We start from the raw sequence: 27,801 nt of genomic DNA, 5'->3' as shown, positions 1-27,801 counted from the left end.
CGATCGGCGAGGCTTGAGGGCGTGTTTACACCCCTGGTGATGCCATCACCAACACCCAATATCTCGGAGAGCTGCCCATTTCATCCTGCATAAAATGCCGATGTTGGAACAGAACCATTTCTTGTGCTCGATTCTTATTGTCCTTTCGTGGTTCCGCGCGTATGCGGTGTCATGGAGCATGTGCCTGCCATGCCCACTCATCAGCCTCGTGTTCGTCTTGTTTGCTTCCTCCTGCTTGCTCCCTCCCCATGTTCCAGCCCCAACGGGTCAATTGTACTATTCGTGATGTCACTGCCCCAGCTGCCGCCCCCCCCCCCCCCCCCCTACGCCAACCTTCCCCTAATCACACCAGTCAGACAGCACAAACCGAGACACGGAGGTATGTCCGGCCATACAGGACCACGTTTTTTCCGCTTCACGTGTCTCTCGCGGTCCGGTTCCGTGCCATGGACTGCATGCATATGATACAGTACAAGAGCGTTTGAAGCCACGCGGAATTTCCCCTTTTCGTTCCCTGGTATCCATTTAGAGCCTAGGTGCTAACAACACGACAGGGGGACCACAGTGCGGAGGAAACCATCAAGTCAAGAACCGCAATCTCTGTAAATATTGGGCGTGCGGCACAGCCTTCTCCCTCTCGGACAACTGGGAGGAAATGATGGGCAATGCAGCCGCCATCACAGCGAGCATATACCAGCTGGCTCACAAACCCGGCCTCGTCTCGGTCAACAGCCGCCTCTCTATTCATGCGTACACACCGTATCGGCAGTATGCCTCGATCACAAAGAAGGAGGGTATCACCCTCCCACATATTCACTGGAAATCGGTGGCTAAACTTACTACGGTGCGTTAACGCATGGTCCTTTCCTGCAAGGACGAGGGACGGAGAGGAAGCGTGAAAGGTAAACCCACGACGGCTTGTTCTAATAGGTACTACTTAGCACTGACAAGGAAATAAAACTCGGGAGAACAGGAAAAGACAAAGGACGCTAATGCGGTCAGTGTGTAATACGCATTCTGCACTGGAGGAAGTCCCTGGCCCGGCCCGCTTGGGCATGCTTCCCGGCGGAAGAAGAGCTGAGCATCACGCCCACGCTTTTGGTATTATTTCCTCCGCGCTTGTCTCGCGTGCCTCGTGGTTGCATGCACATGCAATGCTAATTTCTCCAGCTACATTACTTATATGTATGTGCACGTAAGCGTCTATCTTTGACAAGCATCTTTCTTTTGATGGCCATCTTCGTCCAGCTCATACCAATCAAGAACCGGCAACAACAATAACCCCCAACCGGTCAAGGCCGTGGTCCCTACCGGTATGGGGTACATACATGCATGGATCATACGCGTAGTACAGTACAGTGTGCCCAGCAGGCTGTTTTTTTTTTTTTTTTTTTTTTTTTTTGAGGGGGACGGGGAAGGGGTGAAGCCGGAAGCGGGCCCTGGCAGTATGGTACAAACATTCCGGCGTCCCACAAGACTCCCAACCAGTTTCCCCGTCGGTCATGTTGTGAGACATGCAAGCCCCGAGGTAGGCTGCTTCTCGAGGTTGCGGTGTATCCCATCATCATGACCCCATAGACCGCCGCCAAGAAACAAAGAACAAAATAAAAACGCAGATGACTATTGTCAGGCTAGACATAATGAAAACTAACGATGTTGAGACACCTCGATGCATAGTCCGGCCATGTTTGCGACGGAGTCAGCCAACCTATTGTGCGTTATTCTCGGCAGCCTCGGCCGAGTCGGCAAGGAAAATACGATCAATCACAAACGATTAGGCCGCGGGGTGCGGCAGGGCAGCAGAAGGAATTCGGATGACAGCCTGCCGGTAAGTTACTGGATAGGTTCTTCCCAACCCATGAGTCGAGGTCTGTTGTGTAACCAGGGAACGCAGATCACCGCGCTAGAGCCGGAATCCGGAAAAGGAAAACAAACGCAAGTAGTAAATATTCCGCACTACCAATTCTGGATCGCAGCCCCCCCGCCATGTCTCATATGACGTTTTCTTTTTGTTGCGTCCATTGCCCAGCAAACCGCTTCGGCCCTCATGAAAACCAAGTAAAGCGGACCTCCATCAAAAATGTTTGTTTCCTCCGCAAAAGGGCCTTGGCCCTGCCGCCCATGTTAACCACGGACGTTCCATACCAATCAGCAGCAACAGATCCTGCAGGGGGGGTAAAAGCGGTCCCGTTCGGGGACGGCTTCTGAACACCAAGGCTGCTCCGCTCCAGGCCCTGCCATGTCTGCTATCGCGGCTCCCCGGTCGCAGGAGGCACATGATGTCCCCGTGTCCTGTTTCGCTGTGCTACCCACCCCCATGCATGCCCAACTCACCTTTGCGACGAGTCCCCGCGACAGCCAATAGGCTGTCAACGGCCGATCCTCAAACCCTCCCCTTGAAAATCCACCGGCGTCCATGGCAGAGCCACCGAAGAGCGGCGACGCTGATCAGCCCCGAGAAGAGGATGGCGGCGAGGAAGCCAACCATGCCGTTTGACTTGTATCGGGCAAGGATGGCTGCGGACGATGGGTTGCCGATCAGGGTCCTGCCGTATGTGTGCTTGTGCGTCAACAAATGCACCTAAACCCGGGCGACCGGACAAACCGAAACAGGCTTACTTACGCAAACGAGGCGATACTATACGCGGAGCCGAGCCACGTTCCCATGGCTTGTGGAGTGCAAAGCGTATTCACGCACGAAGCTATGATAGCATTAGCAAAGCCGTTGTACCGTTGCGTCGGTAGGGAAAAAGCGTGTGGGTGGGTAGGTGGGTGGGATGGGAGGTGCTGTTCCGTACCGCCAAGGGGGACGAAGCTACCGGTGCCAATTCCCATGAGCACAACTGTGAAGAACAGTGCCGGTGTCGAGGACGCGCCAAAGGGAAGCCATATCACCAGCACGACGAGCAACGTGAAGATGTTCATAATAGTAATAGTGTTGATCGGGCCAAGCTTCCGATCCGACAGGTAGGGGGGAACGGTTCGTCCAACGACAGCACCGCTAGCACCCAGCGACATTCTTATCAGCAGTGAGACGCCACCGGACCAGAAGCAGCTCGACTCACATGTTGTACGACATCATCAAATAGAACTGGACGTCCCCAGCGTTGGTAGATACCGCGTATGAAGGGATCGAGCCCCATTGGATAAAGAGTACGAGCTCGTAGGCTGCGTGGAAAGGGGGGTGGGGTGATTAGGCCATGAAAAAACCACGAGGCTTGTCCGAGGGACCGGAAACACTCACCAAAAATGGCATAGCCGACGAGCCAGAACTTGGGGGATCGCAACATCCCTGATAACCTTGGCCCCTCGGGGCGTCCACCTTCATGCGCTGTGTGATGGACGGTGTTTGTCTCGACCAATACGTTTCCCGCCAGCAAGAAGCTTGCTAGCATGGCTGTGAGCACTAGAGATGCAGCCTTCCATTCGAGGTTCGCGAAGAGAGCCTGGAGGACCAGAGAGAAAAAGATACCGCCCAGAGCCGCACCCAGGGTGACAACCCCCGTCGCAATGCCAGCCCTATCTCTGAACCATTGGCTCACGACGCTGAAAGCTATCGTGGAAGGAATCGCTATGACCGCACCCCCCCATTTGTCAGCCTGGGTGCCCTCGACGCCACTTACTGAATGATCTACCTACCGGCAGCGACGCCAGCCACCGTCATGCAGCCCATGAGCTCCCCATACGTTGACGAGAACACCAGGCCAACGAATGCAGCGATGTATGCCACACTGCCGACCGGGAGCAGCCAGGCTGAGCCGTAACGGTCGAAGAGGATCCCTGCGGGGGACGCAAACAGGCAGTCTAGGAAGCCGAATATGGAGATGATCCACGAGATCTCGCTCTCGGAGTGGTCGTGGAGCATGTGCTCGTGCCAGTACGTCTGGAATAGCCCTATGCTGCTCAACAACCCATATATGGGAACCGTCAGGAAGAAGCAGCCAATCACGACCTTCCAGGGTCTCCAGCCGGTATCGATCCGTGACGATGGTGTGGAGCCATTGGGCCGGCTTGCGGGAGCGTTGCCATATGCAGCTTCCAAGTCCCCGGTGCCCGGTTCAGCGCCGGCTCTTGTTTCTTTTGTCAACTCCCGGTCCAACAGCTCGTGGTCCCCACCGCTAGTGCAAAGAGGCAAATCCGTCAGTTATCATTTTTTTTATTTTCATTTTCTTTATTGGGATGCTTCCCCCGCTTTGCATACGGGTGGATATACACTTGCCTGGGCACAGATGGGTCCTTGTGTGTGTTGGTGCGTGAGTCGGTCCGGGGTTGACGAGCAATCATGGCCGAATCGGTATATAAAGAGGACCCTAACTCGACCTTCGACCGAGGCCCGGAGAAGGTTGTACTATCTTGACAGCGCACCACCGGAAACCTAGGCCGTCGAGCCGAGAACAGCCCTGCCTCTGGAGGTGTCTCTGTGAAAGTGGTATTGGACCAGACGCCAACCTTTGAGTGTCTCGAAGATAAAGCAACTTAGCAGGCTGGAAGCAAGTGCTTGGTTAGCAAGGATCACCCCGTTGGCTCTTAGAAGGAAGTGGTGCGTTCGAGGTTCTAGCAATAGGGAACCCCGCGACTGGTAGGCTTTATATAACCATGTCTCCCGGTCGATGGCATCAACGGAAGTGAAGCCACGAAACCATTGCTGACGCCGCTGGCAGATGACGGCTTTACAGGCCTGTGGCAAAGGCTCCTCGATCGAGGGCGGCAACAAACAATACCTTCCTAGTTGGTTGGAGTTGTAACGCAGACCCCTGGGTGAGACATGGTATAGTGCGTGCCAAACGGGTGAAGGATTAGGATCCGGTAACTCCGCGCTCCGCCCGCCACGATCAGAGAAGAACCCCAACAGACTGACATGGATCCAGGCACGCGGTGACAAAGCAAAAAGACCAGTGCATCGGCGTGGGCCCTGTGTCTCGGCTGGTTGCGTTTGAACGCGCTTTAACGTAGTAAGAGGCTATGTTATTGGCCTGGTGATGGGATCAAAAGGCCGAAGCTGGGGACCGAGAACCGCTAATGACCTAACAACTGGTATCACTAGGAAGGATCTCGGGCGCCGTTTGCTACTTCACTTGGGGACATCCACACTGACCAAACTTCACTGTGGGCACGCAACCTCCTGCCACGGAACATCTTTGGGACCAACTGCAAGGACCCACAACCAACTGCAGTGAGCGGAGGATGACCATATCGCATGGTACCAAACTGGGTAATTCACTGCGACAAACGCCTTCCCCACAGACCTCGTCAAGCTCTCAGGTGAATGAGATGACTCTGGCGTAGGCGAGTATAAGAAGCCACGGCAGAGTCTCCCACTCGGAACCTCTGTGTCTCACTGGAGCAACCCCTTCGAGGACCACGCTCTGAGTTCTCAAACAGCACTTACGTATACACCCACCAACACTCAAGAGACAGGCCTTCGACACTTGCTTGGACATAGAACTCGATCACACATCAACATGATGCGGTCTCTGCTGCCCAAAATGGGGGCACTCGGCCGCGGCCCGAGGGCTTTCCCCAAACTACACTCGGCTCGAGCAGTCGGCTCACTCCCCCGGCTACAGGCCCAGGTCGCCGAGATTCGCAAGGGTCCCGAGGAAGCCGAGAATATTCCGCCGCCGTTCGCCCAGACGCCGGCTCGTGGCACGGTTTCCACGGTTCGCCCGGTGGTGACCGGGATGCCGCAGGGTGACGAGTTCTGGCGCAAGGTGCCGTTGTGGGAAAACGTCTCTGCTGCTGATTTCCTTTCTTATCGCTGGAGTGTAAGTCTGGGCGTAATCCTCCAACAACCCCCCCACCCCGGCCCCCAACGTCCCCATGGATGAGTTATACTTATTTCTGTCGTTGCTCCTTAGGTCGCCAATACCGTACAAGGCACGCCTAAACTGCTCAAGTTTCTCCAGGCTGTTGTCCCCGAGGAGGTACCGTACGACAAGTCTGGCACACGGATGCAGACTCGCGATGAGTTTATCAAGGACGTCTTTGAGGGCGTGACTGCTGCCACTATGGCCATTCGCATAACGTGGGTGACTCCGGCGAGGCCGGCCGAGGACCGCGCTCCTGTTTGCTGATGCTTGGTAGGCCGTATATGATGAGCCGGGTGAACTGGATGGACCCTCGGCACGACCCCATCATTCGCCAATTCCTCCCCTTGAAGTCAGTCATGGTGCCAGATCACCCGAAGCTCGTCCTTGATTCTCTCCATGAGGAGGCGGATTCGCCGGTCAAGGGCCTCGTGCACCGGTATCCCGACAAGGCACTCTTCCTTCGTAAGTCGGATGTCTGCCTCATCCCGGATTGTACGACGTTCGGCTAACGTGCGGCAGCAACTTCGGTTTGCCCGACATACTGCATGTTTTGCACGCGTTCGTATGCGGTGGGAGCAGATACCGACACTGTGACGAAAGCGTCGCTCAAACCAACCCGCAAGCGTTGGGAGGAGGCGTTTGCGTACATTGAGAGCCAGCCTGGTCTGCAAGACATTGTCGTCTCGGGTGGCGACTCGTACTACCTGCAGCCGGAGCAGCTCAGGCTCATCGGCGAGCGGCTGATCGGCATGCCGAACATCAAGCGCTTCCGGTTCGCGTCCAAGGGGCTCGCGGTCGCTCCGACACGAGTGCTTGACGAGTCTGACGGATGGGTGAATGCGCTGATCGACATTTCCAACCAGGCCAAGCGTGCTGGGAAAGCCGTGGCTTGGCACACGCACTTCAACCATCCGAACGAGATCTCGTGGATCTCGTCGGCCGCAAGCCAGAAGCTGTTTGAGGAGGGCGTCATGGTGCGCAACCAGACGGTTCTCCTCCGGGGAGTCAACGACGACGTGGAGACCATGTCGGCATTGATCCGCGGACTTGCCGACAACAAGATCTTCCCGGTAGGTGGCCCTGTAAGATCTCTGGCTGGCATTTCAGCAACTGACTGAGGCACAGTATTATGTCTACCAATGCGACATGGTCGAGCGAGTTGAGCATCTGCGGACGCCACTTCAAACCATCCTGGACCTGGAGGCAAAGATCCGGGGCTCGATTGCAGGCTTCATGATGCCTTCGTTTGTCGTCGACCTTCCCGGGGGCGGCGGAAAGAGGCTGGCATGTTCGTACCAGTCATACGACCGAACCACGGGCATCTCGACGTACACGGCCCCTGCCGTCACGGGCCGCGACAAAGAGAACAAGGTGTACGAGTATTACGACCCCATCGACTCGCTGCCCGGAAATACGCCCCTCTAGATTCCAGGGAATGCTTTCTGTAGTCGTTAGTCCATGAGAGCGCCAAGCGGGGCGGCCAATTTAGCTTAGGTAGTATGAAGGCCCAGTTCTTTTAGTCCCCAGCCGGCTGTTCACACTCCAGACTGGTGCTCTCATGTTGAGGTTGGGCGTAACTGGCGTAGTCCTGAATGATGGCTGGCTGGGGGGAAAGATAAAAATAAAACAAATTAAAAAAAAAAAAAAAAAATTGGCTTTGTAATGTCGAGACGTTAGTTCAGGAGGACGTCAGAGGCGGAGAGGATCCCGATCATTTTCGGAAGCTGTTGGTGAGGGACTGTATGAGAGTGCATATGTCGTCAGCTAAACCGTTCTAGTGTACTGAACGAAGGTAGACGCCCTCCAATCTTGGCTGGCGGGGCACTTTTATGCTTGAATTCGGCAGCCGTGTTATGATTGGCTGCCACATGCCTGGGCCCGTTGTCAAAGTCCCTGCCAAACTCTTGCATCCAGCAAAGACCCCGTGATCACAAGGCAGATTGAAACCCTCTCGGTACCAGTCGTTCTACTAAATGCAACAACTCCAAGACACAGACAAACTGCACACTACCTTAGGTATCCATCGGGCCGACCTCACTGCCAACCTACGAAAACCGTGAGAAACTTATACCAACCTTCTGTCTGCATCCCTCTTTGTTGTTTTTTTTCCAACTATATCATGTTGTTCCAACATCGCTCTCATGAATTGACTATATCTCTTCAAGCATAGCCATATTTGAACATATTTATTACCTTTGCCTAACCTCGGCAACTCGCCTATCAAAAGTGATAGTAATATATTTTATGGTTCCTTTTCCTTTTTCTCCTCATTCTGTAAAGGAGAAAAGTTATCGACTCAGCGGATTCCCAGACGAGGCTCTGTATTGCCACGATGTACTGCGCCCTCTAGCGCTTCACGTGTCTGTGGTTCTTACAGAGGACCCTCGATGCACTTGCTCGATGGATGAAGTGTGGGAGCTGAGCGGTGTATACCCAAAGACATATTGCAACGCTGTCTGACGCCCTTGGACCCCAAGCTTCAACTAGCGCCCGTGAGTCGCCTAAATGGGCAGCCGCATTGAGCCCCCAAACATCGGTTGCAGACTGTTGGAACCTCCCCCGGGTAAACGAAAGGGGTAGCTTGGCAGCACGATCCGAGGTTGGGCAGAATGCGAGGCCGGTCGACCTTGGGTCACACAAGACACTTTCCGTGCCTCTGTCTCGCATATGCCCGCTGCTCGTCTGTTTCCTAATACCTGGTTTGAAAGGAAACACAAAGTCGAACGAGGAACATTGGGAAGCCACCCCTCGGGCCCAAGGCCAGCTTCTACATTAGAAAAAAAGAGAGAACGGCCTGGCCCTGCTTCAACACAGTACAGAATACAGACCGGGGATGGACGTTACACGGAGCTCAGGGAGAAACACACCGAAACTTCGACCCGAGAAATGGCGGTGAGTCCATACTGGGCTCTGTAGGCACAGGCGACATCTTCGGATGAAGACCTCGAGTTTCGAGGATTTGCCCCGGCGGAGACGGCGATGTTTCAACTTGCGGATCCCGCAGCGGTGCTTGGAAGCAGCGGGAAGCAGGCATGCTGCAGGGACTCGGAGAGAGCGTGTCCGGCCACCCCTCCACGTGTTAAGACAACGCGAGCGAAGATCGGACCGCCCCGGCGAGACGAGGACGGGTGCTGTACACTGCGCTCCGGAACCTGGATCCGGCATCGTGAGATCTGTTTCATAGCGCAGCCTCTTTTGCTCACCCTTGCCGGGCACACCATTGCTGTGGGGACATTTTGGGCGGTTTGGCTCCGGCTCGATCGGGCCCCTTAGAGTTCCTAAGGATCGCGACTCCACCTGCCAACTCAGCAAAAGGACGGAGGAACATTTTCCACTTCTGCAAGTCGAAGGAGCTCTGCGGGTCTCCTCCATTAGTGCTGTCTCTCATCCCGCGTGCTGTCCAAACGCGTACGGCATCGGATGCTTGGTTTAGAGCCCTTGCAGCACGGAGAGCCGCCCGAGCGGCCTGGCGGGGGCGGGTCTGCAGCCTCAACACGCCATCGTTCGAGATATACAACAGGCGTGCGAGCCCACCGAGTTGCCCCAAAGTTATAGCTGTACCTTACCTTAGCCGTGTCCCGTCTTGGCTTCGTCAACGATCGCTGGAACGCGTACTGCATAGTAGGGAGGCGCAACCTTGCAAAACACGCTCACACCATAGCAAGGTAACGCTAACTGAAAGGATCAATTTGTGTTGCTGGTTCGCAGAGGGCAGAAAGATGCAGCCCCATCCCAACTGGCCAGCTGGGCTCTTTTGGCCCCGGGACTGCATAGGTTCCGTGCCTCTCCGTGCCGCACAGCTTAAGCCGGGGCTCAGGCAAGCAGCCATCCTCGGATATTTTGGGACGCGCAAACATGTCATGGCAGCGTTGATAAGGCAGCTCGTACCCCAGGCACCTTATTGGGGAATTTTAATTAAGACAAACCCACGCGTGTGCCGTGCACGATACGGTGGACGGAAGCCGCCGCCGAGAAATTTTGGATTTTGCCAAAGAACGGCGGAACAGCTACATATCCAGCTGCTCATCGCCAGACGGTGGGCTCTCCTCTGTCCCGGCACATTGTCGTCCCTAGCGAGACCTCGTCATTATCTCAGAGAAATCGGGTGGATTGGCGCGTTGGAGATGATGTTTACGTGACCCGCATCCGAAAAAAATACGTCTTTTCTTCGATTCCGCGGGTGAGCGCCGACACCCCCCTGGTCGGTCTTCTCCGTCCCACTCTCGGCTGGCTGGGGCCCTTGAAGAAAAGCAGCAGGGGGACTCGGGGCTCCAGTGCTGGTGCCAGCTAGTAGGCGAGATGGGCAACCAAACGCCCCTGGGCGCTGCCCCTGCCGCCCCAGAAGAGGTTCGCCCTATTTCCAGATGGGCGAGTCCAGCGGCTCCCAATGAAGCGATGGGCCCCCTTGTCGACGCCCACAACGCTCATGACATGCCCTACGATCAGTGGATGCCCGGGCTGATCCCGGCGTCAGACGCCAGGGCAGGAACCCCGTCAGGTCATCCGTTGTTGGAAGAACCCTTGACTCCCCAGACATCTATGAGCTTCGATCCCAGCGTTTCCAGTCTGCAGCTTCCTTTCTTCATCAGCGACTCGGGCGAATCTCACTCGGATCCGTCTTCACATCTTCCTCGGCGGCGGACGGCCTGTCAGAACCCTAATCCGAGCATCGCTCCCCACGCCAACTGCCTCCCGCTCTTCTACACCTTTTACCTCTCCCCCTCGGCATCGAGAACGAGCGTGGCTTCCAGCTCGTGGTCGTCGGACCTCAGCAGCAGCGACAGCCGAGAGACGCAGAGCACCATGCCTTGGCCGGCCCTCGATTCTCCGGCGGACCCCTTCGTCACACCGGGCACGGCCGACGGCTCTGCAACATCAGCGTGCGCTCCAGCAGATGCGACGGCTAACAGCAATGCGACTCAACAGCGCCCGCATACGGCGGACAGTGGAAGAAACGAGCGGTCGACCAGCCCTTTAATATTCACGCGCTGGGCAAGACGGCATCACCACCACGGCCACAGCCATCACGATGGGCAGGAACCTCGAATGCTGAAAGGGCCGGGCCGTGGTCTGGCAGAGCGGAAATCGAACAGCAAGAGCAGCCCGAAACGATCGGGGCGCTCGAGATCCAACAGCATCCAAAAGCGACAGCCCCAAGCCGGGACGGTCCCACAGATGACGCGGGAAGAATTCGAGGCTCTGCCACTGGCGATACAACGAAAGGTGTGTGGAAAAACTTTTGTTTCCCTCTGTTATTTTGTCTGTTTTTTTGTTTTTTTTTGTCTTTTTTTTTTATTAGTCGCTTGCTTTTTTATTTTCGTCAATCTCAGATCGTGGAGCACGGTCGCTGCAAGATAACCGTGGTTGGGTGCTTGGACCAAACTCTGTTCTCGACTCGGTTTAGCAAGCAGCCAATGACCCCCCAGAAAAGGAAAAAAAGGAGGAAAAAAAAAAAAAAAAAAAAAAAAAAAAAAAATAGGAAAACCAAAATATCCCACGCCATCTCACACCCACCTCTGCCGCCATTGGCCTCTTTCCTGCAAGTGCTGGTTCCTGCACCTGATTTCACATTTCACACTGCCTGCATCCAATGGGGATCAGCTCTCCTGATTGTTGTTCTCGTGGATGCCACCTTTTACGCGCGACGCGCCTTACTCGCATTGGCGGTCGGCCAGTAAGAGAATCAAGAGGGGCAAGTATGGAGCACACTCGGCACGGGGGGAGCTAGCGGAGAGCAAAGAGCAAAACATCACTTGACGATGTATCCAAGTCTTTTGACTGGGTGACGAAGTCGTCAAGCAGCCCCCCACGCCCACTGTTTCTAGCAAGCCACGCACCGGTCGTCCACCAAGCGGTGACCGGTAACAGTCTGTCGCAGCGGGGGAAAGGCATTGATTCGCCGGGGCTGGTCTGTTGTGCCTGAGAGGGGGGTTGCATGGCGCTCAGCAACCTGCCGCTTCACCGCAGCAGCCTCGGGCCTCTTTGGACCTTAGCACATGCAGGTTCCCCCGCGGACCCCTTTTCCTTCCCTGTCCACCCATCAGCTGCGGGATGTGCCTTGCATCCTTAGCCCGTCGAGCTATGATTAATTGTACTTGATGGGCCCGGGGAAGGTGGGCCAAGTCGGCGACCCCAAATCCCCCCCGGTTTTCTTATCATTGTTGAGCTCTGTCACTAAAACGGCGCTCCTCCCCCCCGGCTTCTAGTACTTCTCAACGCTCGAACGGCTTCGTTTTGCCCAGGAATCCGGCCTCGTCGACGGCATCTCGCAGCACTACGACGACATCTCCAACTTCAAGCGCCGGAAGCCCCGCCAGGACCACCGCGTCTCGGACCATCTCATCGGTCGATCTCGCCGTGGATCCGAGCTCGAGCCTCCGTTTTCCGCCTCTGATTCGTCATCCTCGGACGCCGGCCTGTCGGACGCAACCGAGGCCGAAGGGTTCAGCCGCGAGACACAGGTCGTCCTTGCGAGGCGCCTGCGCGCGAGCGTCATCCTCGACGCTGCCGACGAGGCGGTATATAAACTTAGCCAGCAGGCCAGCTGGAGAGACGAGCCGGCCGCCCTCGACGCGCTCGACGCGCTCGACGCCCTCACCCCACCTCTCTCGCCCCGACGGAACAGCATGGATTCGCTCCAAGGTCTCAGGAAGCAATTCGGTCAAACCGGCGACGGCCATGTGCCCCAGTCATTCTACGACAGCTTTCGGTGGCTAGACGAGGAGGAGGACCTGGACCTGCGCCTCTTCCTAGACGACTACCACGCGAACCTGCGAGAAGGAGTCGCTTCGACGGCCAAGCAACAACGGCCTTCGTTCCGTCGCCATCTGTCAATATCCAAACTTCCGTTTGGTCGAACCTCGGTTTCGCTAAGCAGGCCGGTAACCAAGGATGCCACCACACCAGCATCACCGGCCCACAGCCCGACCAACAGCGTTTCGAACTCCGTGACTCACACTAGGCGCAAATCGCGCGCCTTGTCGCTGATCACGTCAAAACATGCCTCTCAACCGCCCATCACTGCTTTCGATCCCGCGGCGGCACACTATCAGGACCCCGAAGCACGACTGAAGTTGCGGGTATACCTTGCCTCGCCCCAAAAGTTTGACGAGGCCGTCGAGTTTGGGTTCCCATCGGCAGACGTGCTCTCGCCGGCGGCGCAGTTAGGCGGGGAAAGCTCGGCACTTGCTCGTCGGCAATCTAGGCAACAGCAGGCAGATCCCTCTTTAAACATGGGGACGTTCCTGGCGGACGACGACGACGACGACGACGACAATGACGACGATAAACTATCCCTCAACAGCGACCAGCCCTCGCTAGCCGATCCCGACTCTCCCAAGACGCCAGAACCCTTCGAGGGCAAGGTTGGTGGTCTCCGACACACCCGCCTTGCCTCGGCAGATCCCATTTTTGCTAAAGAATTTGGAACGAAGGGCCTGGAAATTGGTGCTTACGCCCAGGCACCTGCATCATCACGTGAGATGACCCTCCGCATGACGCTGACAAGGCCGGACCTCCGCGCCCACGAGGACGAGATTTACGGTTGGCAGCAGAGGAGCGTCTACCAGCAGCACAGCCGACGCCCGACGGCTTTGGCATCGATGGCCACCGAGGCTAGCGGCGCATACCTGGCCCACGGACTACACAAGGAGAGTTTGGAAAAGTTCCCCGTCATGGACCATTGGAATGCGACCACGGCCGATAAGGGCGTCATGAAGCGGCTCTGGAACCGTGTACGGCGTGGCTGAGGAATATCCTACGCCGGTAGGGGTTGTTAGCGTTTCTTCGGCCTATCACTCTTTCTCCTCCTCCCACCTTCACCCCAGGGCCGCACCGTGGTCCAGTTCTCTACCCTCCGTGCAACCGCCTCTCACCACTTTTCCCCGATTTATCGCCTGTCGATATCTCCCGAAAGCGTACGGGCCGCCACTTGGGACACTTTCGTCCGGCGGCCGATTAACTCTGCAATTATTCTCTAACTCCGAAAATGCTCCTGTGCGAAGGAAGCTGAAGTCCATCATATGCATTCCCCTATACTTTCCTAATATCTTTCTCTTCTTTTCTAGCAAGATTTGCAAGGCGTTGGCAGGTTTTCTCATACATTTCGCATGTCATTCTGGTGGATTAGAGCGGTCTTTTGCGTCTTGGTCTTGTTTACACACGTCTAGCATCCATCTCACGATGAGTTTTTCTTCTTTTTTTTATTATATTCATGGAGGCGTTTGCGACATTATCATAGCGAGAGAATAACTTAAAAAAGTTTGGGTATCGGCCGGCCCTGGGTCACATATCGACTTACTCTTCGCTCTGGTCTCCGTTTCCCTCTCTGCGTTCCCCTCTCTGCTCGGCCCCAGGATAATGTTACCTTGTGATGTCGATTCCTCACTCATCCTCACTCATGCACACACTAACACCAATGGAAGGAGGGATGGTCCACGGCAGCAGTCCCAAGCGCAATGCATGCCAAGAGGCTCTGTGAGGCTGCAGGCGGCACTAACATGGAGGCGGCCGGCTCGTGGACTGGATTCCGCGTTCATCAGGCAGGGCGTCTATCCGGGGTGGTTGGACGACCCTAACCACCTTGGCCGTTCCCGCTGTAGCAGCTATGTGATCTTACCGCGTTGCTATCCGAAGGGGAAAGAAAGAAAATAGAAGGCTCGGCACCAAAGCATCATAGATGCTGAAACTTACATACCGGGTATATAAACCGCACTAGAGCCAGCCTTGCGCGGGCCCCCGCGGCTCTCAGTGCCTAGAGTACCTGCAGGTGCCCCTGGGGGGGGGGGGTTGTCAAGTACGGCCGAACCCAGCGCGGCACCATTTGTGAGCTAAACTGAACCTCGTCCCATGAGTAAGCAACTTACAGTCTCATACATCGACAGCACCTTCACATCTTCGAGACCGACTTGGCCTGTCAACCGCTTGGCGATAATCGGAGGCGACGTGCCTGGTAAGGTAACCTGGGGTTACAGCGTAATTCTTTGTGGAAATATATATATCGAGGACGATGCGCCTGTGTGTCTCATTCATCGAGCTCGGAAGCGCAACTTTCAATATCTTAGTTGTTTCCTCATCCCACCAGGTGAAAACCTCCCCGTCAACCATGGTCAACATCAAATCCATCTGGCCACCCTGCTGGCATTTAGCCTCACCCTGACCAGAGCGCTACCGGGTCTGCTTGACCGCGATGAAGCGGCAGTGGAGCTGTCCAGTCGCAACCACACGGACGAGCCGACTCTGGAGGGAAGACAGCAGGCCGATGTTTCGGTCTTGTATTGCATGCATACCCAGTTTGGAAAACCTTGCCGCCAGGCTGTTGGCAACCTATATACATGCTGTAAGTCAAATCCACTCACCGCGACGAGTGGTTATGAACCGCCGTGATTGTACATCCCAGACAATGTCGCTGCCGAGTTCCGCAACCATGGAGGAGCGGAGAAGCCGATTTTCTATGTACCTAGCTTTCTCAGTCAGTGGCCCTTCAAGCCAGTAACCCAGGTGTTCAACACACCCCTTATGCTACCTATACCCATTTCAACGGACTCCGGCGCCGGCTTCGGTCATGGGCCGCTGTGCCGCATGCTCCTCTCCAGCCTCCACTGACGTGACATCAATAGAGCCCTGTGTAATTGGAACGTTGATTGTAATTCTCCGGACATGGTCAGCTCAATCAAACTGTTTACGAGCTGTTACTCGAGAAAGTTTGGGTGCGCCAAGTCACTACCATGCTCCAGCTACACGAGGTGAAGCTGGCCCTTTCCAAGCCGCTGTCAGTGTCACACCAAAAGACGGCGGCTGTGAGATTTGTGGCATTCCACACCGGACGGTCTCTCCCATACTTTGGGCTCAGCGCAGCAATCGATATCGCCCACGACGTAACGGGGTGTCCCGCCCCAGGGTCTGTCACGCGCATTCAGATTTGGCGCTCTCCCCTTCCCATGCCCATTGTTGGGCCATAATACAGCACCAACCGCAGCTTCGGTTAGCTGTCCAATACCACGGAATACATATGAACATTGGGGAAAGCAGCTCCGGGCCAAGAAACCTCCAAGCACGGTTCGTTTGCGACCCCGCGAATAGTCCAGCTATTATTATGCCTGTTTCCGGCGAGGTATCCGCGGTTGCATATCCCCTCCCTGCACCTGTACGGCGTACAGCGTCCAGTCGTGGACAACAGCGCCTGTCAACGTCCATGGGACGGCACGGCGACACACACACAGCCAAGGCTGCTAAAGGTGGACTGACCGAGTTGCCCCTCTATCGCTCCGACGACCTGCCCATGTCTAGCACACACACACACGCCACATACAGACACAACAGCCGCTTCAAAGTAAATATTTGGACCCCCCCTCAGCCAGCCTGCTGCAGTCACACAGCTATACCACCTCGCTGTGCGCAGAGGTCATCTAATCCTGACGTAAGGAAGAACGCAATTTAATCCGGAGGAGAGAGAGGAGGGGGGAGAACGCCGATCCCCAGGCGAGAGGGAGCGAGGTCAAAGAGCTGTGCCGTGACAATCAATCCATCCTGCCCTGGCCATGGTCCCATGGGTGCCTGGCGTCGATCTCGCCGATGCTGATTAATAAGTGTGCGACCTATGAATTATGTTCTGCAACGCTGGACAGGGGCACCCGGAGAGAGAGGGGGGGGGGGGGGGGCAGAGCCATGGGCCGGCGAAGAGACATGCCTGGAGAAGCAGACACAACTGTACTACTATGGACAAAAGATCAAGCACGAACATAACGTTCGGCCAAAGAAAAAAAAAAAGCATTCTCTATTCTCTAGGCAGCATATGCGCCAACCACGTAACATTACTTATATCGTAAGACGGTAGAGGTTAATGTTCTCCGCTTCGTTCCTTGGTAGGTGCCTAATGTAGGCACCTGGATATGCTCTTGGCTTCCCTAATACAGCCCCCCGACAAGTACAGCAAGGAGAGGGTTGTAATGAACAGAACTGGCCCCATACACAAGCTCACGGACAGACACTCGCAGACACACACACACACACACACACACGCACAAGCCAACCGAGCCAGCCGTTGCCAACGCATTCGCTTAATCATATCACTATACATCTATCGCTCCCGCCCAGCCTTCAGCCTCACTCAACAGCAAATAACACATGCCGCTGAATGAAACCGCATGCTCTTTTTCCCACCTGTAGACCCTCTCCAACCGCAAATCCCCGCCATGGTCACTATCCATCCATCCCATCTACATTTCCAAGAGAGAAAAGAAAAAGGAAGAAACCAAGAACCCAGGGTTACTACAAACAACCCAAACCGAAAAAAAAAGAAATCCATCGTCATACCGCCTCCTCATCGCTATCCTCCCCCAACAGCTCCCCCTCGTCCTCGTCAACAATGGCATCGTAGTCGCCGCGGCCCCGCGCAAAACTATCCCTGGTAGTGAAGCGCCTCCCATCGGCGCCATTAAGCCTGCTCCAGGCGCCCCTGCCGCCGCCGCCGCCCGTCACCCTCTCCACCGCGCCCCTCGCCGTCCTCCACACGGCCGCCACGACAAGCGGCATGGACCCGACGACCGCCACCACGGCGCTGAGGGCGATGACGGGGTATTTCACCCAGGCGCGGTCCGAGTCGAACGCCGCCGTGCCGTTCTCGCCCAGCCGGATCTGGCCAAGCTTGCCGTTCCACTTGCGCCACATGTACCACCCGACGGCGCCCGCCAGCGCGAACGGGACCATGACGGCGAGGACGACGGCGACGGGCGACCGGGCGTGGGCCCTCTCGTACTCCTCCTCGTGGCCCTTGCACGGCCGCGACGACGACTGCTTGTCCATGGCGAGCCCGCCGACGCACGTCGTGAGCGGGACGCGGCGGTAGCCCGTCGGCTCGTAGTACTCGACCTCGTCCGGGTGTTCGGCGCACCATGCCTCGGCCGACTTTGGTTCCAGGCCCGGGACGAGGGAGCATTGGCCGAACGAGTCTGGTTCGAAGTTGTAGTCGCTGTGGTAGGTTAGTATCGTACGACACTTTGATTTTGATTCTGATTCGAGATAGAGGTGACGAAGGTAGGTTGGGCGGGAAAGGGGGAAGGGGAGAGGAGAGGCGAAGCTTACCATTCAAAGTCCTCTCTTGTGCACGCGCAGTTTTGCTTGCCGTACAGCGGCCGCAGCTTGAAATCGTTGTGGCACTTCCTGTCCGCCTTCTTGCGTAGGTACTGCGTCTTATGCCCAAACAGGCAGCCATCGGGCCGCAGCGGATGTTCTGGCGACCAGATGTAGTAATCCGATTTGTCTAGGTCGTCGTCGTGTTCGCAGACGCGATCGTCAAAGCCGGAAAAGTCTACGTTGATGGTGAAGGCCTTTTTGCCATCCTTGCCCCAGAGCAAGAAGTTGCGCGAGTTGCCAGACCGTAGAGTGGTGATGTCCCAGACTTCAATCTCCTCGCTCGAGAACTCGTGCTCATTCCAGGTGGCGCCTTGGTCGAAGGAGTAGAAGAGGGTTTTCGTCTTCTTTGACCCTGTCGCCGCGGTCTGGATGAGGACGATAACGGCACCCTGATCGCCGATAGCCCATGTCCATTGCCCTTGCTTGACCCGCTTCCAGGAAATGCCTGCATCGGTGGTCATGAAGGTATCGGCATCCTTGAGCGAGCCCAAGGATTCGCCAACGTTACCCCACGCGAACATGAGGCCGACTGCGTTAAGGGACGAGTAGGTCTTGCCGCGATCCCTACGCTCGGTATAGCCGTGGATGTGCAAGGCGCATCTCTCGTCGCCCTTGGACTGGCAAGGAAACTCGCCAAAGTCGTCGTTGGCCGGGGTGGGCAAATACATCCACCGAGCCCCGTCGTTGTGCGTGATCTTTGTTTGCAGCTTCTTGGGAGCGCTGCCCTTCTCGTCCGGGTTGGCAACCACGTTCACCACGGCGACGCCCTCCATGCCGACCATCTTTTCAAAGTCGACATAGAAACGGTCGTCGCAGTTGACATTCTTCACGCTGATCGCGTACGACGTCCCGTTGGAGTTGCTCTTGAGGATGGTGCCATACGCGCGGCCCTCCGCCAATTCGGTAGCGACAAAGAGGTTGACCGCGTGCGTCGAGCTGTCCAGGACCGTATAAGCATGTTGGTGTGGGACCTCGAAGCCAAACGGGAAGCGGGCTTCGGCATAGGTAATGCCATCAAGACTTGCACTCGCTTGGAGCGTCTTCTTGTCCGTGTCTTCGGTGGCCACCACGATGAACTCGGCCATGGTGGCGAAATCTTTTACGTTCTTGCTGGGCGTCTCCGAATTCTCAAACCAGTCGTTGGACGAGACTAGCTCCAGCGGGCTGTTCTCGGTCTCCTTCTCATGCTTGAGGCAGAGGATCTGCCCCTCCTTACGGCTGGGATACTTGTAGGCGCTCGATCCGGTGAACTCGCAGCGCTGGACGTACCGGCCGATCGTCTCCCAGTCTTCTCCTTCATTCTTGCTGAATGATGCCACTGGGTAGCACTCGTCGCCGTCCTTCTCACACTTTTTACCCATCCAGATCAACCAACGTTTCTTGTCTGGGTGGAAGGTTAGGGGAAACACTTTGCCAGACGGTGCGCTGGGCGCCTTAAAGCTGTGGAAGGTCTTGCCGCGGTCCGGCGAGTAGATGATCTTCTTCCCAGTCGTGATAAAATAGACCATGTCCTTGAAGTACTGGTGTGTGACGATCCACACGATCTTCTCGCCATCCAGCTCCTTCGGGCTTTCCCACGTCTTGCCATGGTTGCGAGTGACGTAGATAGGGCCCAATTCAGTCGGTGCCATCGGCGGCCCTTTCCTTCCACGCATGATGATCGTCTCATCGTCAGCGGAGCTTGAGTCGCCCAGTTCGAGGTAGTGCTTCTCCCACCCATCCCAGTCTTCAAATGACTTGAGTGTTTGCTCGACTTTGTCCGTTGCGGGAGTTGATGGCTTGCCTAGGACATCGGAGCACTTCCTTTCCACGTCCTTGTATTTCTCATCCATCTCCGGAGTCTCGTTACACGTGTTCCCGGGGATCTTGCGGTATCCCGACGTGCCCTTGAAAGTGGCATCGCCGTTCTTGCATGCCCCATCTGGCGGGACGATGGGCCCTCTAGCGACGCATTTGCCGTCGTCGTCCCTCTCAAAGTTGAAATCGCATTCGTAGTCCATGTCGGTGCAGTCGCAATTCTTGGTTTGCGGCACGATGTGCTTGAACTTCTGCTTCACGAAGCACTCGGCCGTCTTCCGACGGCGCGAGAAGCTCTGCGTGTGGCCCATCAAGCAGGTCGGCTTCCCCTCCTCGTCAACGCGGGCAAACCACTCCTCCATATCGTCCTCTTTGCAAGTCGCCTCATTGAGACCACCAAAATCGATGGCAATGATCTGCCACTCCTTTTCGGTCTTGCCAATGAGGATAAACTTGAGGGTGGTCGTGTCTTGCTGGGTGGTGAGAATGAAGGGCCTTATCTTGAGTCCATCAGGCAGAGCCGCCGTTTCCCACTTGATCCCGTGATTGACGGAATAACGAATTTCGCTGACATCGTGGTCCTTCGAGTCGCGCACGGCGACGAGGATGGACCCCTGGTCCCCGAACTCGTACTTGTGCGGGCCGTCCAACGCTTTGGTCCACGTCTTGCCCGCGTCGTCCGAGACATAGAGGTTCCCATCCTCCCAGTAGTCCTTGAGCTTGTCGCCCGTGTTGCCAATAGCCATGACCAGGCCGGGTGCCGCGCTCGAGAACACGCGGCCCGTGTTACTAAGGTCCGTCACCGAGTGAAGGTGGATTTTCTCGCCGTCCGACGTCTTGATAGCCTCGAAGGTCCGGCCATCGTCGAAAGTGATCTCAGACACAACCTTCTTCTTGGCGCTGGACTTCTTTAATACTTCCTCCCAATTCTCAACCTTGTTCACCAGAAAGATCCCTTGGATGCCGGCTATCTTCTCGAAATCGACGTTGCCCCTCTGGTTGCGGTTGGTGTGCTCGATGTTCTCGGTGAAATACCTGCCGTCCGAGTTGCTCGTGAAGATGACGCCCATCGGGTTTGACGGCGGGGTGGTCAAGACGTCGATCTGGATGCTGTAGTTGGTACTCTCAAGTACCGTGTAGGCCTCCTGTAAAACGCGGTGGTCATGGTTGTCATGCGGCGCAGGGAAGACGGCGCGGTGCCACTTCTTGGTGTCAGCAGTAACAAAAAGCGCCATCTCGTCCGTGTTCATCGAGGACGCCGCGGCGAGCATGAACTTCTTGACAATGGCGATGTTCACGATGCCCCTTACTCCCTTGTCACCGTCTAGATCCGGCTCGAACTCCTGGATATCGTCGCTCTCCTTGGTAGGCTTGAAGAAGTTGTCCGAGACTAGCAGGCGCTGGTCCTGCTTGAAGGGCGAGTAGGAATCCCTGACGATGCACAGGATACGGTTCTTATCCAGATCATCAGACCCCGTGGTAAACAGGTCTGAAGACTGGGCCCACCAGCAGCCATCCGTGTTCCGGCGCAGCTCCTTGGCGGGCGACTTGAAGCCGTCGGTTGTGTACATGGCGACCTCCTGGCAGAAAATGCCTTGGCAGATCATGCCGTTGAAGATGATGCGGTCGGGATCGGCGGCGTGGAATTGCATGATGTCGTTGCGGAACATGCTCATCTCGGCCCCGGACTCGAACTTGTCCCACGTCTTGCCGCGGTCGGTAGTGCGGAAATGGTGGGCGCCCTCGGTGAGGATATACGCTCGGTTCGAGTCGTACTCGTGCATGTAGAGCAGCCAGGCCTTGCCCTCGGGGACGCCGTCGACGCGCTCCCATTTCGCGCCGGCGTCGTCGGAGCGGTAGACATTGTTGGCATCGGTGTCCTGAAACAGGACGACGTCCGAGTCGGCAAAGTAGTTGAGATTCTTGGGTATGTTTTCGAACGCCTGTGTGCTGAAAGTCGGCCCATCGTCTTTGGCTGCGAGGGGTGTCGCCCAGAGGGCCGACGCGAGCAAGGCTGCCGCCTGCAAAGCTCCCCTGAACCTCATGGTGCCTGACTGACGACGACTAGGGCGCTCATCAAGAAAGACGCAAGAATATCAAGGAGCGGGTGAACGTGTGATCTAGAACCCAGGAGTTCCGTTGGGGGAGAGGCAGTCAGCACCAGAAAGCGTCGGGCCTTGTGCTTGTGCAACCGGGAGCTGGCGTCAGAGAGCAAGGTAGAGAGATAGGCTTGGCTCGATGGTCTCCGTTGCAGTGGCGTCGATGCTGCTTCAGGGCGGCTGGTTGGAAACGCGCATAGAATTGCAATGCCGATGTAATGGCCGATGGAGGATGGACTGTGTAGTAGAGATGTTGGACGATGCAAGGCTGAGGTGGCTCGGAAATTCTACAGTGGTCTTTTCAGACGTCGCAAGCTGAGACGCAACTCGCCAATCGCGGCATGGCGGACAGGCACCAAGCTGACAATCGACATGCGCCACAGCTGGCCTTGATAACTGCCTGACCTTAGATAAGGTCATCGGAGTGGGACCGCCCAGGCAATCAGTCTTCTTCCAATGAAGTTCGTCCCATTCCCCCCGCCAAAGCAGCCATGTGCCATAAACACTCCGCTCCCAGCTCTTGAGTTTATTAACTACCCAAAAAGCCGGAGTGCCGCATCGGCAATCCCCCTCTTTACTGATCTGTCATCACGCTATGGATACACATGTCACATCGCGCTAGACTCGCCACCAACCACCGGAGGCCAACACCCTCCCTCGGGCCACAAATATAAGACACGATACCAGCGGGAGAAACCAAGGGAGTGGGTATGTACCTGGGCATTGGGAGCTAAGAGGACAGGATAATCGGGCTCCCTTTCACAATACACCTGAGAAGGGGCTTCTGTTAATATCTTGAATTCCGGAAACGCCTGACGAGATAGAAAGGATGCAACGCCGAACAAGTACAACGAAAGCAGGTAATCAGCCGGAGTCTGCACTCCCCTTGCATCTCACGACGGGGAGCGAGAGCTTGACGAAGCCGAACTGATACGAACCAAAAGGCGGACGAGGTGGTTGGCCTGAACGGCTCGGTCCCTGAACCGGCCCCCTCGGATGTTCAGCGCCGACAGGCCGTCTCCCCTCGGGAAATAGCAACTATACACATTCCAGCATTACAATACGATCCCGGATACATTACTCTCCCTGTCATCAATGTCAACGTCGGGAGAGCATCAAAACCTCGAAACCTTGGCCGAGTCGCCGTCACGGGCTGCGGCGACCATGTCTGAATGGAAAATAAACCCCACCGTCCCAGCTCCCCCCCTCGTCCATCACGTTCAAGAGCCGTTCTTGAAGACGATGACAGCCTCGCCGCCAGGCTTCAGGCCGACCTATCAGCGTTGTTAGCCTTTCCTGCCCACGGACGAAATAGCGCGGGTTTGTCCTTACCGTGCAACCATTGTTGCCCGAGTATTGGCCAGCCTTGAGCCAGCACGTCCCCGAAATATCGCCGGTAATCTCAATGTCAAAGTTGAGGACGGCATGGCTGGTAGGCAGGTTGGGGAAAATAGAGATGTAAGTTATGCCCGACTCGCTCTTGCCGACACCAATGTTGACCGGCGCCCAGTTGCCGGCCTCTTGGGGGTACTTCTTGCTCTTCCAGGTGCACGCTTCCTCAACCTCGACACCCTGGTTGTTGACGTAATACTGAGCAGTTGTGGGCATTCCCTTCCACTTGTAGTATGACTTCGAGTCGGGGTTCGTCAGTTCGTAGATCTGGCCCGGGTACGTGTCGAGAGGGATGACCATGGCCTCATTGCCAGGGTAGTCGGTACGGCAGATGGCGGCATTGCCGGAGAGCTCGTTCCGGACAAAGACACCTCCAGCACCCCTCTCGCAGAGCGTCTTGTGCGAGGGCCGGGTGAGCTCCAACTTGCCCTTCTCGTTGCACCACAGGCCACCGACGGATTGACCGGTGGCGCCTTGCGAGTCCTCGGGCCACTGCGTCTTCTGGTAGCCTGCAGGGCAAGCGTACGAGCACATCATCTCAGGCCCGCAAGTTCCGTCGATAGGAGACACAATATTATCAACAGCCACGCCCTTGATCCACTTTCCAAATTTGGCTAGAGTTGTCCAGCCGTGGGTGCCTGTCCACTGGATCTCGACGGCACCGTAATCGGTCGGGACCTTGTCACAGTCCAGTTCGCCACTTGGAAACTCTGCATCAATGCCGGTGACTTTGGGCTTCGGCGGGGGCGCAACCGAAGAGGTTTCTGGGGGCGGAGCCGAGGATGTAGTCGGAGTGGTCGAGGTCGTCTTCTCCAAGAACCGACCTCCATGCTCGGGGCCAGCGGTTGAAGTGCTGACGATTGGCGGAGGGGCACTGAATGAAGGTTTCGTCGAGCCCACGACGACATAGAGGCCCTTCTCAATGCCCTGCTCCGCCTTGGAGGGGTCGACCTTCTGCCCATCTTGCATCACATACTCGATTTTAACAGGACCCTCGACAACCTTGGTGACGACGACGACGGTGTCCTCACGCTTCTCGACTGCCGCATGATCGTACTTCTTGGCATGATGATGATGGTGGCGGTGGCCGTGGTTGTGAGGTTGAGCGGCAGCCCCGACGATAACTGCCGCCGCAACGGCCGTCTTGAAAATTCCCTTCATCTCTTCTGGGTCGAGGACGATATTTACTGGCTGCTGTACTGCCATCAGTCTTTGCCCACCAAAATGCCGGTACCCGCATCACGGCCCGCTTTGCGAGTCTAATGGATGGAGGGGAGCGCCCTAGCCGCAGTAGCCAGCAGAGGATGAGGGTACTCGGCTGTCCTGACTGCGTCCCGTGGGACTCACCTATGGGATGGGATGGGATGAGCGTAAGTCGCTTCACGGATCGGACCGCCTTGGCGCCCTGTGTGTGATGTGTTTGTTGTTCGCACGTTCCAAAAGAATGTGATAGAGAGCCAGAGACTCTCTGTTGGATGGAATGCTCGTCGCGAAAGAGTGTGCGACTTTGAGAGTTAAAAACGAGCGGCCGACAGTTCAAGGGAGGGATGAACTGAAGAAAGGGAAGTTGGGTTCTCTCAGGGGTGGAGAGGTGTGGACGCAAAGAGCGCTGGGGGCGGGCGGCCTAGATCGAAGGGGAAAACGAGCGAAATGAGGGCCGGCCAGGATGTTTAGCCCAGAGCTCGCCAAGAGCCGAGCGGTGGCACGCTTGGCGAGATTGCGTCCCTGAGGGAGACAGGGGCTAAAGCTTGCAAATTTTGGGACGGCGCGGCTACTGCAAGGTACCATTGCCGTTCATGACGCGGATTGGCGGGTTACGGGGAGGGCACGGAAACAAAACGCAGGTACAGTATCGGCTTCTGAGCCAAAGAAACAGGCGGCTCTTGGAAACAATACAAGACGGTCCCATTTTACGACAAACTCGACGGCCAAACGACGTGCCTGTAGTGCAGGTATCATAGTAGAGAAGCCAAGCACATCCCAAGCCCCTGCGAGTTCTCCCATCAGAGCCAAGACGTGCCAATTCGATGCCAAGCTGACCGCGGCCTTGCACGAACCGATTGGCAAAGGCCCAGACCTTCTCTGTCAAACCGTCACAGCTCCACCTATTCCTACGCCTACACCATGGAAGCACTCCTATCCATATGCAATTTTCCACCCTTGTGCCCAAACTCAAACGTACAGGACACTGCATTTGCAGATCCGGATGACGACTGCCACCGACGGTTGTGCTGCGTCGTCCGCTGCTCAATGCTCGATGCTCGATGCTTGCCTCCGATCGTCCCACTGTCAGACCTCAAAATCGGTCAGACGGCGCGTCCCGATGCAGGCTCCGAGGCTCTGGGTGCCTGACTAGGCCCGATCGGGACGAATCACCCTGCTCTAGGCGGCACATGGCTGGCCAGGCAGCTCTAGTGTTTGGTACCAGCTTTGGAAAACATCGAGAAGCTGCCTCCTGAGCTGTAACACATGCAGTGCCGTAAGCTGGACAACCCGACCGGCCGTTTTCATGGAGACGCGCCTCTCCGTCGGCCCGAACCCGCGTGGTTTGGCTGGAGTCGATCCGAGCGTGGGTCTCGGTCACCATGTCGCGAATTGATTGCCGGACAATCCCCACAGGAACGCGGCAACAGCTGTCCCATCGAGATGCTGGCCGCGCTACACGAGGTGCCTCCCGTGTCGTGGTCACGCCCCAATCGGACAGCAAAACATAGCATTCTGCCTGAAGTCCACGTCCAGCCAAACATGGAAGTCAACAACGAACCGCAAAGGTGGACTGTTTTTCCTTGGCTGGAACCTTGCCGCCAAGCTCCGGCAATGAGGGTCGCGAGGCATAGCCACCACCAAGGCGCAACCAGTTGACGGCACCCTATCTCGAAAATTAGGGGGAAGGCTCACCGGATTCCACAAGGCTCGTATCTGGGAAAATGAGCATCTCGAGAATCTTGTTATGAGCCACCGCCTCTGTCGATCCAGCGGCTTATCCCTGCCTCATGTCCCCTACCCCCCTGCGTGCGTGCAAGTTGACCCCGTCGCACAAAGCTAAGAACATATGGACACGAACAAAGCTCCAAGAGCCATGCGGCCATGAGTGCCATGTGCTGTTCGGTTGTGGCCTTGTGCTTTGCATGGGAAGGTAACAAGACAGACCGAGTCAGGGACTCTCCGACAGGGCGTTGTTTGAGCAGCATGACCGGTGCAAAAGCAGGAGTTCGTCATCGTTACCGAGCTAATCCAGACAAATCCGGCCATGCTCCATCATGGTATATCTAACTACACCCAATTGTTCATTGCCAATTTTTCGCTGCTAGCTCACTGAAAAAAAAGCAATAGATTCTCTCTTTATTTCTCTCTCACTCCCCCCCCCCTTCTCTCTCTCTCTCTCTGTGTGTGTGTGTGTGTATATCTCTTTACTTTCTGTTTCCCCCTTTCTTCCAGCCGGTTTATTTCTCCTAGAGTTGTTCGCGCAGCCGGCGGAGTCCGGTTGCAGGGTGACCATGCGTCTCGCTCAACTGCATAATAACTTCTGGCTTCTTACCACAATCCGGATCAAGCTACAGCTCATGGAAAACTAGAAGGCATCATCATTCTCCGTTCACGAAGGACAATCTACGTAAGCTTGGTCAAGTACGGATGGAAGAAGCGATATATCTCCCTCTTTCGAGCAAGACTCTGAGGTGCGGCGTCCTTGGATCAAGCGAGGAAGATACTGCGTCATCGAGATGTTTTGCTTCTAACGGTAGGTATTTTGCCGGAACAGCGATATTAGACTTGTTCGGTTTTTCTTTTTCTACTGTTTCTTCTCCCAACCAAATCGACGACAGAATGACACAACATTGCTGTAAGACTGTAAACATTTTATCAACACACTTAATTGCTGGAGGGGAAGATGAGCCGGTTGGAGATTTGTTAGTACGCTATGAACGAAAAGCCCAACGGTTCATTTATAATTAAGTTGATTAAAAGGCCTTAATACCTTGACTAACAAGGCTGGTTGTGTCACCTCGTTTGAACGGCAGATAGGCCATAGGAGTAGGGCAGCGAAGGCAGCTAGAAAGCGACGGGATCGGTCGCGAGCGTCATTCATTAACAAGCGGGGTCGGCAATCGGATGACGCATTACGCCTCAGATGTCGCCCGCGGCGATCTTCCTTTTGCAAGGATTAGCGGTTCCGGGACGATAGCAGTCCCAAAACCCAGGTCAAAGCAGCCGTTCTCGAGTTGCAACCCGGCTTCGGTGCTCCTGTGCCTCGAACAGCGAGGATCTTTCATGCAGGGACCACAAGTCGACAAAGAAATCGAAGACCATCAAACGCGGGCTTTGGCCATCAAATCACTGTTGTGGCCCTTTTATTTTCTTGGGGGAACGGCGTTGCATGGCCCTCAGGAAACGACGGATCGAGGGTAATGTGCCACAGCCTCAAAGGCACATTTGTGACGGCTGTAGGGTTGTGGAGGGGAGGGTTGCGCCACTTTCGTGTTAGGGTGAGACCTTCTCTCGTGGGTCCACAGCTCAACAGCCATTTAGAGGGCCACAATCCGGCCACCACATCCGCACAGCCCAACTGAAGC

The 27,801-nt window shown here is 56.0% G+C and overlaps 5 protein-coding genes across 5 annotated transcripts; 2 read left to right on the top strand and 3 right to left on the bottom strand.

Moving 5' to 3' along the window:
* Positions 1 to 2,383: 2,383 nt before the first annotated feature.
* Positions 2,384 to 4,284, bottom strand: MFIFM68171_01521 (Major facilitator superfamily domain-containing protein; the record flags this gene model as incomplete). The annotated part of the gene is made up of 7 exons (XM_071056943.1): positions 2,384 to 2,546; positions 2,624 to 2,702; positions 2,799 to 3,001; positions 3,066 to 3,168; positions 3,245 to 3,571; positions 3,640 to 4,118; positions 4,202 to 4,284. 7 exons carry the CDS (start codon positions 4,282 to 4,284, stop codon positions 2,384 to 2,386), a joined length of 1,437 nt encoding a protein of 478 aa, XP_070913044.1.
* A 1,178-nt stretch (positions 4,285 to 5,462) lies between these two features.
* Positions 5,463 to 7,235, top strand: MFIFM68171_01520 (L-lysine 2,3-aminomutase; the record flags this gene model as incomplete). Its single annotated transcript, XM_071056942.1, has 5 exons — positions 5,463 to 5,765; positions 5,859 to 6,025; positions 6,085 to 6,272; positions 6,330 to 6,880; positions 6,936 to 7,235. The coding sequence occupies 5 exons, from the start codon at positions 5,463 to 5,465 to the stop codon at positions 7,233 to 7,235; spliced, it is 1,509 nt and encodes a 502-aa protein (XP_070913043.1).
* Positions 7,236 to 10,109: 2,874 nt separating this feature from the next.
* Positions 10,110 to 13,558, top strand: MFIFM68171_01519 (Mucin; the record flags this gene model as incomplete). Its single annotated transcript, XM_071056941.1, has 2 exons — positions 10,110 to 11,033; positions 12,017 to 13,558. The coding sequence occupies 2 exons, from the start codon at positions 10,110 to 10,112 to the stop codon at positions 13,556 to 13,558; spliced, it is 2,466 nt and encodes an 821-aa protein (XP_070913042.1).
* Positions 13,559 to 17,117: 3,559 nt separating this feature from the next.
* Positions 17,118 to 21,784, bottom strand: VPS10 (vacuolar protein sorting/targeting protein PEP1; the record flags this gene model as incomplete). Its single annotated transcript, XM_071056940.1, has 2 exons — positions 17,118 to 17,778; positions 17,892 to 21,784. 2 exons carry the CDS (start codon positions 21,782 to 21,784, stop codon positions 17,118 to 17,120), a joined length of 4,554 nt encoding a protein of 1,517 aa, XP_070913041.1.
* A 1,274-nt stretch (positions 21,785 to 23,058) lies between these two features.
* Positions 23,059 to 24,391, bottom strand: SUN4 (Sperm-associated antigen 4 protein; the record flags this gene model as incomplete). Its single annotated transcript, XM_071056939.1, has 2 exons — positions 23,059 to 23,112; positions 23,171 to 24,391. The coding sequence occupies 2 exons, from the start codon at positions 24,389 to 24,391 to the stop codon at positions 23,059 to 23,061; spliced, it is 1,275 nt and encodes a 424-aa protein (XP_070913040.1).
* Between the last annotated feature and the right edge of the window lie 3,410 nt (positions 24,392 to 27,801).

This window comes from Madurella fahalii (assembly GCF_045866475.1).
Source record: "Madurella fahalii IFM 68171 DNA, scaffold_1, whole genome shotgun sequence".
Taxonomy (NCBI): Eukaryota; Fungi; Ascomycota; class Sordariomycetes; order Sordariales; genus Madurella; species Madurella fahalii.
The sequence above is the reverse complement of the archived record's forward strand: the minus strand, read 5'-3'. Positions and strand labels throughout refer to the sequence as shown.